This window comes from Cervus elaphus, chromosome 23 (genome assembly GCF_910594005.1).
Source record: "Cervus elaphus chromosome 23, mCerEla1.1, whole genome shotgun sequence".
Lineage (NCBI taxonomy): Eukaryota > Metazoa > Chordata > Mammalia > Artiodactyla > Cervidae > Cervus > Cervus elaphus.
The window spans coordinates 37,691,563-37,706,067 of NC_057837.1; the positions used below are offsets into that span (position 1 = coordinate 37,691,563).

The 14,505-nt window shown below is 43.6% G+C and overlaps 1 protein-coding gene across 1 annotated transcript in view; it reads left to right on the plus strand.

Moving 5' to 3' along the window:
* The first annotated feature begins 10,748 nt into the window (after positions 1-10,748).
* The window catches only part of PCSK2 (proprotein convertase subtilisin/kexin type 2), a 232,919-nt gene continuing 229,162 nt past the window's right edge, over positions 10,749-14,505 (plus strand). The window contains exon 1 of the mRNA XM_043884819.1: positions 10,749-11,262. Within this exon, the coding sequence (XP_043740754.1) occupies positions 11,086-11,262 (177 nt within the window). The 5' untranslated portion in view covers positions 10,749-11,085. The remainder of the gene's footprint in view (positions 11,263-14,505) is intronic.

The following is a 14,505-nucleotide window of genomic DNA, read 5'->3' on the forward strand; positions in this document are numbered from 1 at the left end:
TGCAAAACTTCTCAAGACTGCCAGATGCATAAATTTTCTCATTGACAATACATTAGATATTTTCCTGAGAAACTACATTCTTTGGTTCTCTAATAATGATCAGACTAAGAGACTTTAAAGTGCTATCTCTTTCCCTTGGTTAGTGTTGTTATAAGTAACACTAATGTAAAAGGTAAAACTTTTGATTTCTTCCCAAAACACAGAAGTATCCTTTGTGGTATAAGCTAACTTATTTGTATCTTAGCCTATCCTTTAGGCTTAATTTTTTAAATAAGTTTGTTTATTTATTTATTAATTTTTGTTTGTGCTGAGTCTTTGTTGCCACATAGGGTTTTCTCTAGTTGCTGCAAGCAGTGTCTACTCTCTAGTTGTTGTGTGCAAGTGTCTCATTGCAGTGGCTCCTCTTGTTGCAGAGCATGGGCTCTAGGGTGCACAGACAGCATGTGGACTTCGTAGCTGCAGCTCCTGTGCTCAGGCTCAATAGTTGTGGTGCTTGGGCATAGTTTCTCTGAGGCATATGGGATCCTCCCGGATCAGGGATTGAACTCATGTTGCTTGCATTGGTAGGTGGATTCTTCATCACAGGGCCACCAGGGAAGCTCTATCCTTTAACTTTTTAAAAACCATTTTTGGGCATGCCATTACACAATCATTTTTCAGCCCAGAAAAAAAAAATAATGGAAGGAACAGTAGAAATTCAGTTCTGTATTTGTGTACAGACATTTGGAGTAATTCCATCATATGATTTTATTCTCACCTTGGCCTCTTATTTTGAAACTGCTCTTCAGAGTTCTCGCATTTCTGCCTATGTTGTGGTAAATTGTTTTAGCATGGTAATATGCTTAGATCAATTGCTGGCAGCAGTAATGTTAGTATCAATCATGTACGAATGTGTAATAACTGGGAGACGGATGGTATTACTCCCCTTCTTTTAGCTTGGTACAGTTTGCTCTTCTGGAGGATGCCTTTAGTACAAAGTAATTTTCAGAGAAGTCTGAAGGCACATCAGTCAAGCATTCAGAATTCTTTCAACTCCTCTAAACCTCAGAGGGAGAGGGGCAGTCCATGCAGTAGCAGGGACTTGGCCAGCACCATGGACAGAGCCACCCCATGGATTCTAGATGCTTCTGAGTGTTGTCATCCAACAACATCCTGCAACCTCTAACTCAACACTTTATGCCCTTCAAACACACACGCATACACACACAGACACACACGCTTTCTTTACTTACCTCTCTCTCTCTCTCTGTTTCTGTATCTCTTGTTTCCTAGCCCTCAATGTTAGGATTTCCTGACTGTTCACAATTTTGAATTCTGGTATTTTGTCCTGGGAACTTTTCTCCCAAATTCTGATTTTCTCATTTTATCTATGCCTCCTAACACAGTTTTTCTTAATATTATTGCATTTTCCCCAGTGTATGTCACATTATTGTTCTTATTTGTTTTTACCTTGGCTACTATTTGTATTCAGCTGCCCTCCCAGGAGGCTGAAGTTTGTTTTGATTATATTTATCATAAGTGCTGCATTTAAATATGTAATAACTTCAATACACATGTATTCTACATCCTGAAAACACATAGCAAGTGTCATATTTCACATAGTATGTTGGTCAAGGTGTTAGCAAAGAAGAGATGGAATTTGCAGATGGGTAATTAAGGACAGTGTATTAAGGGACTATTTACAAATGTATGGAAGGATTAAGCAAATCCAATGAAACATAGTGGAGCTCCCAGGACTAGCAACCTATGGGAGCCATTGTCCTTTCAGCTTGAAGAGACAAGGTAAGGGAATGGTCAGTGGAATTGGAGAGGAGTGGGCTTCCCTGGTGCTTCAGGTGGTAAAGAATCCACCTGCAGTGCAGGAGACCTGGGTTCAATCCCTGGGTCAGGAAGACCCCCTGGTGAAGGAAATGGCAACCCACTCCAGTATTCTTGCCAGGACAGAGGAGCCTGGTGAGCTACAGTGCATAGGGTCACAAAGAGTTAGACATGACTGTGTGATTAACACATACATCATATGGAGAGGGCTCCACAACAAAGTTGTGGCATTTAGAAAAGGGATGGAGTCAATAAATGGTGACCCGAAAGGGACGGAGCCCAGAAAACAAAAACCTCCTGCCCTGCTCTCCAATTTGTTTCAACAGTCCTTCCCATTGACTGAATGCAATGGGATGCCATAAAGCAATGAATCTCATTGATGTGACCCATAAAAGTCAGCCTCCCAGGGCATAGCATACATTGGAGAAAGGTGAAGAGATCTGAAGAGGAAAACAGTAATTACCAGGGAGATATAATATGCATCATTGACATCTACATAATAAAACAACAATGTAGAAAATTACTAATATATCATAAACTCAGATGTATTATAGACCCAGTTTACCCATATTTACCACCTGATGGCCTCATAACAAGTAGCTGACCTTAGAGGTCTCTTGCTCAGGTATTTTGTTCTCTCTCGAGTGTCAAATCTCATTATTCTTCGTGGGATTCCTCACTCAATACCACTCACTCAATAAACTAGACAAATATGAGTAGCTAACTCACCATTGTCTAATGCTCTAGTCTATTTTTGAAATACCTTCAGGCCAATATATTCAGCCACATGAGAATGATTGACTTCATGTTCTACCAAAATCTTTTCTTCAATTTGTTCATTGATTTAGCTTTTTTAAAAATTCCCCTTGATTAAGGCTGAATATAACCCTTAAATCTGAACACAGCCAGACTGCTGTGGTTTTTGACAAATCGCCTCAGCTAAAAGACGCAAGCTCATGCTTCTTATTTATTCGTCTGTTCTTGCCAACTGAACTTGCCGGTTCCTCCTGGTGTATGTCTCCTGGGAAAGAGGAGAGGAGAAATAATAAGGGCACCTTGAAGAAACAATGTAATTATACATAACGTACTGTGGGCAAGGCATCTCATGTGGAACTGAGAACAAGAGCCCTCCTTTCTTGTCATTGAAAGAAATATGAAGACTCACTCTAGCATAGATGTATATCATTGCAAAGATTTATTTTTATCACCATTGAATCCTGGAATTTACACACTGCTACATAGTAAAATGACTAGCTGACTTTCCCTCAAGAAGACTGAACCCATGACTTGACTTTGCTACCCCTATACTTCAAACAGCTGAGTCAATCCATCATCAACAAGTCACCAGACATGAATTTGTGACATAAGACTAGGAGCTATCATAATTGGTTGGACACATGAACATGGAATGATTTTTCTTAACATCCACAGACAAATAACTGATGAGGGGGAAGAGGAAGAAGTCAAGAAGAAGGAGGAAGAGGGAGGAGAATGAGAAGGAGTGAGGAAGAGGGAGAAGAATAGAAATTACTCTGATTGTTACAATCTGGAATGTGTTCAAAAGTCTAAGGTCACATAACTAGATTCCATTATCTTTTATAAACTCTAGGTTTCACATACTGTATTATGGCTTAGTCTGAGTTGATGCATTTTGAGCCAAGATCAGCCTTACCTGCATCATCCTCAAACTGAAACATTGCCAGTTAAGTCAGATTCAGACCCCAGCAGTGTCTACTTGGCTATTCTGAAGAAAATGTCCAAAAGGACACCCACTCTAATTCTTGAGGCCTCTATGAGGAGAGTGATTCATTCTTCCACACAGAAATTAAATTATTGAAATGTTCTTTCCCAACACTTTAGAACAATATACCACAGATACATTGAAGATATTAATTTTAAAACTCACCCTTTAAATTAAAAAGTCTGAAGTCAATCATACAGGTTTTCAATCATTTAAATTGACTTGTGAAAATACACATTTCAATTTAAATGTCTATAGATGCTGGACTTTGCTTGGTATATGGTCTGGATTGCTGTTCAACAAATATTATTTCCCTTTACTCTCCCACTGTAAGCCAAGTTAAGCTTGGCAATGTGACTTGCTTTGACAAATAGAATACTAGTGGACATGATGCAGTGGCAACCATAAGTGTTGTTCCATGGCTTGGCTTGGATTTTGAGCTCCATTGATAAGTCCCAAGAAGAGCATGCCTCAGGTAACCACTGCCACTTCAACTTTGGCTTTAGAAAAAAATAAACATGGAGAAGATCTAAACCAAACTCACAGATTAGAGACAAACTGAGCCAACATGCAGCTTAAAGTAAAGCCACTCAGCCAGCCTAGATCAGCCAAACCAGAGGCAACTGTAACATGAGAATAAAATACTTGCTGTAAGCAATTGAGTTTAGGGCGATTTGTTACACAGCACTGCAATGGCAATAGTGGACTGCTACACTTTGTATGACTGCATTGCCATGCTTCATGTACCATAGCATAGCCTCATGAAACCAGTAGACCTTAAGAGATATGACAGGCACGAGAGAAATGAGTGCTTGGTAGAAAATATTTTTATTGAAAATTAAGCAAACTAAGCAAATACTACCCCCAACTTACATCAAAGCTCAGAGGATGAAGCCACTTACCCTAGGTCCCATTGCTAAAATAAGAGAGAGCATGAAACAAAGGAATCTTTACTTCCAGCTCGTGATCCTTCACATGAACCAGGTCAGGGATGTAAAACACAGGAGTCATTAGGTTGGGTGAACATTCTTGCAACTTGGGCAACTCAGGCCCTATTACATTTGGTGGTGGGAGGCTAATTGTGACCGAATCATCAAATCTTTGATTATTCTACAGGAAGCCACATTTTGGACTTTCTTATGGGAAATGATTCATTTCCAAAAGATGGTGACTATTTTTTTAACATTGTAATCCATATGAAAAAACATTACTTGTGAGCCAGGTGCCACTAGCATAAGTTAATACATCATAGAGTGTTATCAGACATTAAGAATACTATGATTGGGCTCTATATGAATAGCAATCTCCTGATTGTAGAATTTTGTAAAAGAAAATAATTCTATAAAGCCCCTAAGCGTTGTTTTAATTAGCTAGTTCTAGAAGTATGTTTGTAAGGTGTAGGTTTTGGTTTACTCTCTTTAATGTCATAAGAAGATAAAACAGATATTGTGTGATGAAGTTTCTTAAAAATAGATTAGGCCATGTTTCCAAAACCATGAAATTATAGAATATTTTCAGAAGAAATAGGAAGAGGAATATCTGAGAGCACAGACATAAATTTATAGCTATTCCTCCAGCATTTAAATTACATGATATATCAATTTCTCTGCTTGGGTGAGGTCATCCAATCTAATACTAAAGAGTGTATAATTACTGAAAGAATTTAGGTCTAAGTAAGGACTTTCCTAGAATCAGATGCTTCTTGCAATGGCAGAATTAGCCTTTAAAAACTAGTATACACATTTTAATATTTGAACTTTTATTTTACACATAAAATTCTTATCTTTTCAAATTCCAATTTATGTTTTCTAAATAGCCATGTGCTTTGTTCTCTCTGAATTATTTCTATATGAGGGGTAGTTTGAAGAGCTCAAAAAAATCTCCATGTTAAAGATAATTTCCATAATAATTAAAAAAAAAAAAGAATTGAAGATTTGCTGTATTTTTTTAAAGACCATGAAACAGAAAAGGAAATAACACAAGGTGGAGAATTCATGAATAGGTAATCACTTTCTACAGACAATAAGCAATGTTCCAATAAGTCCTGAGAAATAACTAATTAATTTTCCAAGTGAGCAAACATTATTTTGTAGTCCTGTAGACCTAAAGAGGAATCTAAAGATAGTGAATAGCAATGCGTTCCTAATTTTCAAAAGAAGATGAAAAAGGCCCTTGGTCCTCATTGTTTAGCTTCTTCAAATCCTAGCAAAATAATAGAACCTAAATTAGCACAAAAAAATAAATTTTTACTGTCCTGAAAAATAAGGAAGCAATGAGTAGCTTCTGTTTATGAAGAGTCGATTGGTCTGAATAAATTTGATGGCTTGTTGATGAAGTTATAAAATGAATACAACCCATTCTAGATTTAATGCCTTGCTGATAATAAAACTCTCACTAAAGCCCCATGAGTCCTCCCCACTGTATTAATTTAAGACAGCTTAGATACAAAAGTCAGCTGAGACTTCACAACTGAAGAAAAAAACAGAGCTAGGTCATTTAAGGAAAAGATATAAACTGGTAAAAGCTACAGGAATGGGAGATGGGACCACCCAAGTCCCAATGATTTAAAAGGAGTGAGGATGTGGGAGGAAGGCTCAAAAGGGAGGGGATATATGTGTACATATAACTGACGCAGGTTGTTATACAGCAGAAACTAACACAACATTGTACAGCAATTATACTCCATTTAAAAATGAATTAAGAAATAAATAAAAGGGGTGGATGCATGCCAACTAGCTAATTAAAATTTTTCAAGCACCTGAATTTTAAGTTAGAGCAAATATGAGAATGTAAATAAATACTGCAGGGAAATGAAATGAGATCTTAGAAAATAAGAATCATCTGGAGAATATTTTTTAAAAGCTTGATCAATATTGAGTTCAAAATTTGGCAGAAATCTGTAAGGTGACAACAGCACTTCAGAAAGCCTAAATATGGACTTGGGGGTGGGGAGGGGGAGGACAGGGTCATTAGGAAGAATCCACCTGAAGAGGTTGGTAACAGACTGTGGTCATAGAGCATTGTGGCATGCTGTGAAATTATATTATTAATGCTCTTAAGGACTCCCCTGGTGGTTCTGTGGTAAAGAGTCTGCCTGCCAATGCAGGAGACACAGGTTTGATCCCTGGGTCGGGAAGATCTCCTGGAAGAGTAAATTGCAACCCACTCCAGTATGCTTGTCTGGAAAATTCCAGGGACAGAGGAACCTGGCAGGCTACACTCCATGGGGTCACAAAGAATTGGACATAACTGAGCATGCAGGCACTGTTCTTAAAGAGCTCAGAGTGAAGTCAACAGAAATGGAAAAACCCAACCTGATTTATAACAAGGAGGTATTTTAAACTGTACCTTCTGTTTTTCATAACTTACTCCCCTTCACCTCACCCAATTTGATTACCCATCCATCCAATTGAAGAGACATGAACAGAATTATCTTTCTGCTAATGGTCCAAAGACTATTCAAAGATCCAGCATCCTCTCCTAGGACTGCTTCTACCTTTTCCTTTCCTCCACAGTGATGGGTTTTCCTTTACCTGACACTCCCTGGGGCCAAAATTCTCCCCAGAAATACATCTGAATGAGAGGATCTCAATCACATCTTGGGTGGTTCAGAGACTTTTAATCACACATAGGGCTGTTGACTTACAGTTATGAAGCCATGAAATGAAATATTCTGGTCTTTTCAGGACAATTTCTTCAGAGAGACTCGAGGGGGTATGTGTCCCATCTGAACCAGAACCAAATGCCCGTGTTTTCTCTACATATACAACAGTATCTTTAATAGTAAGAATCTCAGAACTGATGGTTTTCATGTCTGATACTAAGTGTCAGACAGATCAGTTCATCCGCACATGTACACTCAGTCATGTCCAATTCTTTGTGACCCCCTGGGCTGTAGCCCACCAGGCTCCTCTATCCACGGAAATTTTCCAGGCAAGAATACTGGAGTAGGTTGCCATTTCCTACTCCAGGGGATCTTCCTGTCCCAGGAATCAAACCAGGGTCTCCTGCATTGCAGGCAGATTCTTTACCAGCTGCTCTCCCAGGGAAGCCCCTTGAGAGAGGTTACCTAACAATAAATAGGTCTATTGGCCACCATAATGTTACTGAAAAGGCATGATTGATTTCAACATTCCTCAAGCTCTTGATGATGTTTTCTATGTCAAAGTCTGTACTTGGGCATCTCTTTGAAATTGCTTTCATATCTGGAAGGTGTCTAATTCAACCATCTCCTTTTACCAATAGGAGACAAAGGCTTTGAGGGATGTGATTGTTTGGCCCCAATGGCAAAGTCAGTGACAGCAAAAGCAACAATAGCGTTGTCAACTGGATTCCATTTCAGTCCTTGAAACAGTCCGCTGCCATCTTCTGTTCACCTTTTACAACAAAGTTACTATTGTTAATCAAAAAAGAGAGAGAGAGAGCTAGAAATAGTTATATAAAACACATGATGCACATGGATGTGTATTTGTATTTCAAATAATATCAGTGCATTTCCTCCACTTGCTTACTACACTGTTATACATTAGAAATTTAGTACTTGCACCACAAAAATTTCTATTTTCATTTGCTATGCTGTTCTGACAATATTACGATGAGCTGCATTCTATATAAACCACTAAAAATGGCTTATTCTAATCAGCCACCCAGGCTTTATTTAGCTTGTATCCAATTTTACATGGTTTTAATTATTTAAAATGCAGATACATAAGATTCAACACTGACTAGCATTTCATTTTTAGAATTTATTTAGGAAATGAAGTATTGCTTTGTGGTTTCAGAAAAAAATTAATAAATATCTCTGAATAGACGGTAATTTCATGCTCATTTTCAGAAAGAGTTAGCTACATTAGCAGCACTATTTCCCGATACCCATAATCTTCTAAATTGACTTATTTAATGCTCTTCAGATCTATCTTTCTAAAGACTTAGATTTTTATCTCTGTTGCTGCTTTTGAAATGCTCTCCATGATTGTGAATCCATCTAATGTAATTTTCACATTTGGTGCCTTTTTTCTCAAATGATAATACAGGGCAGAAAGAACCACTTAGTATTTCTTCTTCCCAGCCTCATGTGAAAGTGAAAGTGTTAGTCCTTCCATTGTGTCTGACTCTTTTTGACCCCATGGACTGTACCTCTGTCCCTGGAATTATCCAAGCAAGAATACTGGAGTGGGTTGCCATTCCCTTCTCCAGGGATTTTTCCCGACCCTGAGATCGAACCCAGGTCTCCCACATTATGGTCTCATACTTTGATTCAAAATAGGGTAAAATATAAAGAAATGAGAGAAAGGAAGAGCTGACGGTCTCTAGACAAGAAAACCTTGTGTTAAAATCAAACAGATGGACTATCAGTGATAACGGATGGAGTAAGATAGGGTTTTTGGGTTTTTTTTTAAATCTTAGTAGAAATGAACCTCTGAGCAGTAAAGAACTCAGGAAACGAGAGTAGCTCTATTCCCTTTTATTAACACTTTTCCAGAAACTTTGTCTCTACTCTGGTCCTGTGTCTTAGCACCTTCTCAGCACCTTACTTAGTTTTTCTTAAAGGAATTCAAATAGTACTTCTTAAAGGAATTCCAGTAGTAGTAGTAATAATAATAACTGTATACAGGTTTCTTGTGCTCTTATCAAAATCTTCAGTAACACCTATACTTTTATTTGGTAATGCCTGAACGGGCTTTCGGGGAGCCAACTTCTTCAACAATGAGATCTGCTTCAAAGACAGTGTGTCCCATGGCACTGTGTATTCATTTCTACCATTAGTGGTTTTCTTATGTAGATTCCAACTTCATGCTAAAATGAAAAGAACATCTGAAATACACACACACATATATGTAATGTGTGATTATTATAATCTCTCTCTCATTCTCTCTCCTTCCCATCTCCCCTGCTCTGGATGTATTGCATATAGTTAAGTGTCTGGGGTGGGGGGGGGAACCTCTTATCTCTTATTCAAGTAAGGCAGGATTTTGAACTTTGGAGCTACACAGTTGAGATCAGTGTACACACTCTGTAACTCAACACTGTTTGAGTTGTTTTAAAACAATCGCACTCTTTTTATTGCAGACATTGCCTCCCTGCTTCCTATCACTAGGGCAGAAAGAAGCCAGTAGTAAGCAGTTCCTAGGACGTGAGTGCACATTGCTTAACTAGATTACTTAGTTGACCCTCTGCCACTTGGCCTGAATTTGCCCCAGTCGAGGATACTCAGACAGTGTCATCCCAGTGCCTGGATCTGTGGCTGTGCCTTCCCCAAGACGCACCCTCCCTGTCCTTGGGCCATGTCCCCAAGCCTGAGGAGGCACCTCCAGGCGTCAGTCCCGGCCGAGGCGTCTTGAAGGCGGTCTCCGCGGAGCAGCCCAGACTTCTGGAGGAATCTCAACTGATCCCACTTGCTGGTGGGGGCGAGCCTGGTCTCCTGCCAGGCTGCCCAGCTGTTTCGTTCCAGATCCGCCTGTAGCCTACAAAAAAAATAAAAAAGAGCTCGCTCCTGCACTCTCGCCCCCAAGAGTCACCCCAAGAAGGCTACGTTCCCCCGCTCCCCCACTCCTTGCTTGTAAGGGAAGCTAAGCCTGCCCTGGGATTTGCCCAAAGTGGCGGGAGGAGAGTTAATGTTCGCTTTGTTATTGACAGAAGGGGAAGCGAGTAGGATTTCAGTGTGTGCGTGTGTGTGTGCGTGTGTGTGTGTGTGTGTGTGTGCGTGCGCGCGCGCGCGCGCGTGTTTGTGTGTGAGAGAGAGAGAGGGAGGGAAAGAGACCGAGAGAGTTGTTTTGCAGCAGAAAATAAACAGGGACGCAGAGAAGGGAGAGGCCGGTGCCCCAGCTGTCCTCGGGGCCTCGGGAGCGGCGCACACCGTAATTCCCTTGCAGAGCCCCACAGATTTCCACCAACAATGACATCACTCCGGCGCCGCCGACCGGATTACAGCTGGGGGGATTTTCCCGGGAGCGCGCGGCCCGGGCGGCGATGGGGGCGCTCTCCAGGGTGCTGAAAGGGGCGGGGGCGCGGGCTCGCCGCTCGGCGCCCCCAGCGGGTGGAGGCGGACCGGCCGGGCCGGGGGCGGACAGGGGCGGGCCCGGGGCGGCCCTGGGTGAGGCCCGCCGCCTCTGCAGCCCTCATTGGCTGCCGGAGGGCGCACGTCACTCAGGCTGGTGCTTTCTTCCCGCCCCGATGGAACTGGAGCCGAGGAGGAGCTGAAAATGCAGATTTAGCATCAAGCACAGATACACTCGCTCTTTCTCTGAGATACACACAGCTCTGCACGTTAGCACCTCTGCGAGCGAGCCGAGCTGCCCGACCACACGGCTTCCCCGCCGGCCAGAGGCTGGAGAACACACACTGATTTGCTTCTTTCCAAACCCCTAATCAGTGTTTTCCTCTACACAAAGATTTTTCAAAAAACAAACACCAACAACAAAAACTACATCTTTTTTTTTTTTTTTTTTAAATTTGGACCTTCCTTGTGGGACCCTGCTCCGCCATCCTGCGCGCCTCCTGACACCACTTTTCACTCCCAAAGAAAGATGAGAGGTGGTTGTATCTCCCAGGGGAAGGCGGCCGCGGGGCTCCTCTTCTGTGTCATGGTTTTTGTATCTGCCGAGAGACCGGTCTTCACGAATCATTTTCTTGTGGAGTTGCACAGAGGCGGGGAGGAAGAAGCTCGCCAAGTTGCAGCAGAGCACGGTTTTGGAGTCCGAAAGGTAAGCATCTCCCTTGCATTTCGCATGTTTGTTTCTAAACGGTGGCAGCCCTGCGCAATCTCATTGCAGATTCGCAAGTTTTCTTTCTTGTGCGATGCAGATATTCTGCCATCGGCTCTTCACACGACATCGCCTCCGGTGATCTTTCACGGGTTATGTAATTAAAATGCCCTTCAAATTCTACTCGGAAGGTCAGGAAAACAATTGATCGCCCTTTGACTTGGTGGAGAAAACAGGGTAACACCTTTCAAACAATGCGGTGCGCCCGGGCTGCTGTCCGAGCGACCAAGTTCTCAAGGCTGCCTAGGGGTGAGGCAAGAAGTGCCGGCCGTCTGGTCTTGGCGTGGCTAACCCGTCGGGGATGTGCCCCCCGCCCCCATCTCCCGGAGAAAGGCTAGTTTTCGAGGGACAGGGCTGGAAGCTTGGACATCGCAGTTCATCTGCTTGCTTTTCGAACCCTGCGCCAGGACTTCCCTTGCCTGACTCTGGTCCCGGCTCTTTTCCAGGGAAGACGACCCCCAGCTCCAGGAAACTTGGAAACAGAACTGGTTTTTCTTTTCAAAATCGAGGGCTGAAACTTGCCCAGCTCGCCCCTGCCCACCCACCTCGAAGCGCACTCAGTCGGCTCCCTAGTTCTCAACTTGCGGCGGTAGACGCTGGGGAGGTAGATTTTAAGGGGATTTCCCCTCGGAGAAGTCGGGGTGTCTATCCCTGCATGTGGGCAGCCGGCTTGGCTTTCCCACCAGAAAGCGGGGATCCCCATCCAAGAAGTTGTCAGAGTTCAGTCGTTTCCCAGCCGGGATGCCGCGGGACTGCTTCGGAGACTCCAGGGTCCCCAGTCTGCGAGGGCGAGGGAGTGGAGAGCACTGGATGGAGGCCGCGGCTGATCTACTTGTTTCCTGCGAAATGTCCTGCCAGGGATCTGAAGTGTCCTTAGAGGACCTGACGAGGGGTGGGGTGGGGTGAGAGGGCAGAGAGAAAACGGGGCGAGCAGAATCTGGAGGACCGAGGGCTGCGTGCGATCTAGCGACCGGAGGGCTGGCCGGGTGGAAAGTCTGTGGGATCCCGGGTCCCAGTCCTCCCTCTTGACCCCAGGAAAGACTCTTGAGTTGAGCGGTGGGCGCTTCGGGTGCTGCTTGTGCGTCGCCAGGGCAGCGCGAGCTGGGGAGTCGGTCCCGACTTCCCACGCGTGGCGCCTACCTCCCAGCCGCGGCTCAGGCTTCTTCCACCTGCTGCGGGTTCTCCTGCCTCCGTAGGGCGTCGGCCACCGAGGTCCCGACCCCCAAATGGGTCTGCCAGGGAGTCGGACGGAGGTCCGGGAGGAGACGCCAGGGCTTCTGGAGGCGCGCGGGCGGCTCCTGCGGGGGAACTTGTTGCTCGCGAAGGAAGCGTGGGTGGAGCAGAAAGAGGAGACACTCGCCGAGGAATCCCGCGCCGCTGGGGCCCGGGGTCTGGGGGCTGTTTTCAGGGTGCCACCAACACAACAAACAAGCATCCCCTCCTTCTTCCTACCCTCACGCCCCCAAACTTGGCAAGATCCAGGAACCAGGCGCATAAATATAGTAGTGATTATTACTAGCTGACAGTCACGGGGGGTTGGGAGGGTGGGGGTGATGGAGTCTCTATACACACTTTTATTTAATACTCTCAAGAACTCTGGGAAGCTGCTGTTATTATGAAGCCTATGGTTCTGATAAGGAAATTACCTCAGATAAGGGTCCAGGATGAAAACTGTCAAGAATTTAAACTCAGATATTTGCAGGGCAGGAATACAGACGCAGTCGTAGAGAACGGACTCGGGGACACAAGGGAAGAAGCAGAGATGAACGTACGCTCTTTAACCTGTTAGTATATAGCACTCCAAGCTACCTGCTCTGCAGGGCATGCTCGACTTTAGGGTATGAAAAGAGATGTGGTAGCAAGCTCTTAAAAAATCCCACCTTTGTAAAAGAGCTGCAGTTGGTGGGGAAAAATCTAACCCTCTCCCCGCCCTCCCCACCCGGGCTACCCAGGTGACTTCGTGGTAAAGAGTCCTGCCTACAATGCAAGAAACACAGGGGACTCGGGTTCTATCCCTGGATGGGGAAGATCCCCTGGAGAAGGAAATGGCAACCCACTCCAGTATTTTTGCCTGGGAAATCCCATGGACAGAGGAGTATGACTGGCTACAGTCTGTGAGGTTGCAAAAGAGTGGGACTCAACTGAGCAACTAAACACCAACTCACCCCCTACCAGACCTTTTCCATGGAGTGGGCTGACGTCATTATCCTGTTAACGTCTCCTTTTTGAAACTGTGCTCTTAGCATTTGATCTTAGCAATGTAAGCAAAATGTGGAGCTGAGACAGATCATGGCTTAACATTAGTTTTCTAAGAAAGTTGCTTCTGTTTTGTATGGTGGTGAACAGCTCAACAAGGGATTTACAGTTTTGGTGATGGGAATTGAGCAACACGGTGTAGAAAACAATCTCATAAAAGAATCTGAATCCTCTGCATACACTTAACTTGGAATCTTAGGGAACTCCTACTTTGGGGCGAAATCAGACACCTCAGCTTCTTTCCCATCCTTTGTCTCACAGCCTCAAACTTGCAATTCCCATCTAGGAAAGATGGGCTTTTACCTTGCCACATCTTCCTTACTTTTCCATGATCTCTCAGAAGTACTCTTATCCCATGATTTTTGCTCTGAGACATGTTTAAGTAAAAGTCAGTCTATGGCAAGGTACTTCCGATGAGTTGTTGCATGAAACTACACTTGTTGAGAATAAACATTCTTTTCCTCCTTTGGATCCATGTCCACCCATCCTCCTAGACTGAGTCCCCAAGCTTCCCTGATGCTATGAGCTTTCCCGTCTCCAAATTCCTGTGGGATGAAAAAGCAAAGACTACATGACTAAGCTGTGACGTTTCATTACTTGTTCCCTAGTCAGTTCATGAAACTCTTTGCGACCCTATGGACTATAGCCCCCAGGCTTCTGTGTCCGTGGAATTCTGCAGGCAAGAACAATGGAATGGGTCGCCATGCTCTCCTCCAAGGGATCTTCCTGGCCCAGGGATCAAACCCACAGTCTCTTATATCTCCTACATTGGCAGTTGGGTTTTTTAATTGGTAACGCCCCCCTGGGAAGCCCAGTCAGTTCATACATGTAAGTAAACATGGGTTTAAGTAGTGTCTTCCCGCTTAAAAGGTAAATATTCAGGGATGGAATCTTCTGTATTTCTGGTTTCCTTACCAATGCCAGCTA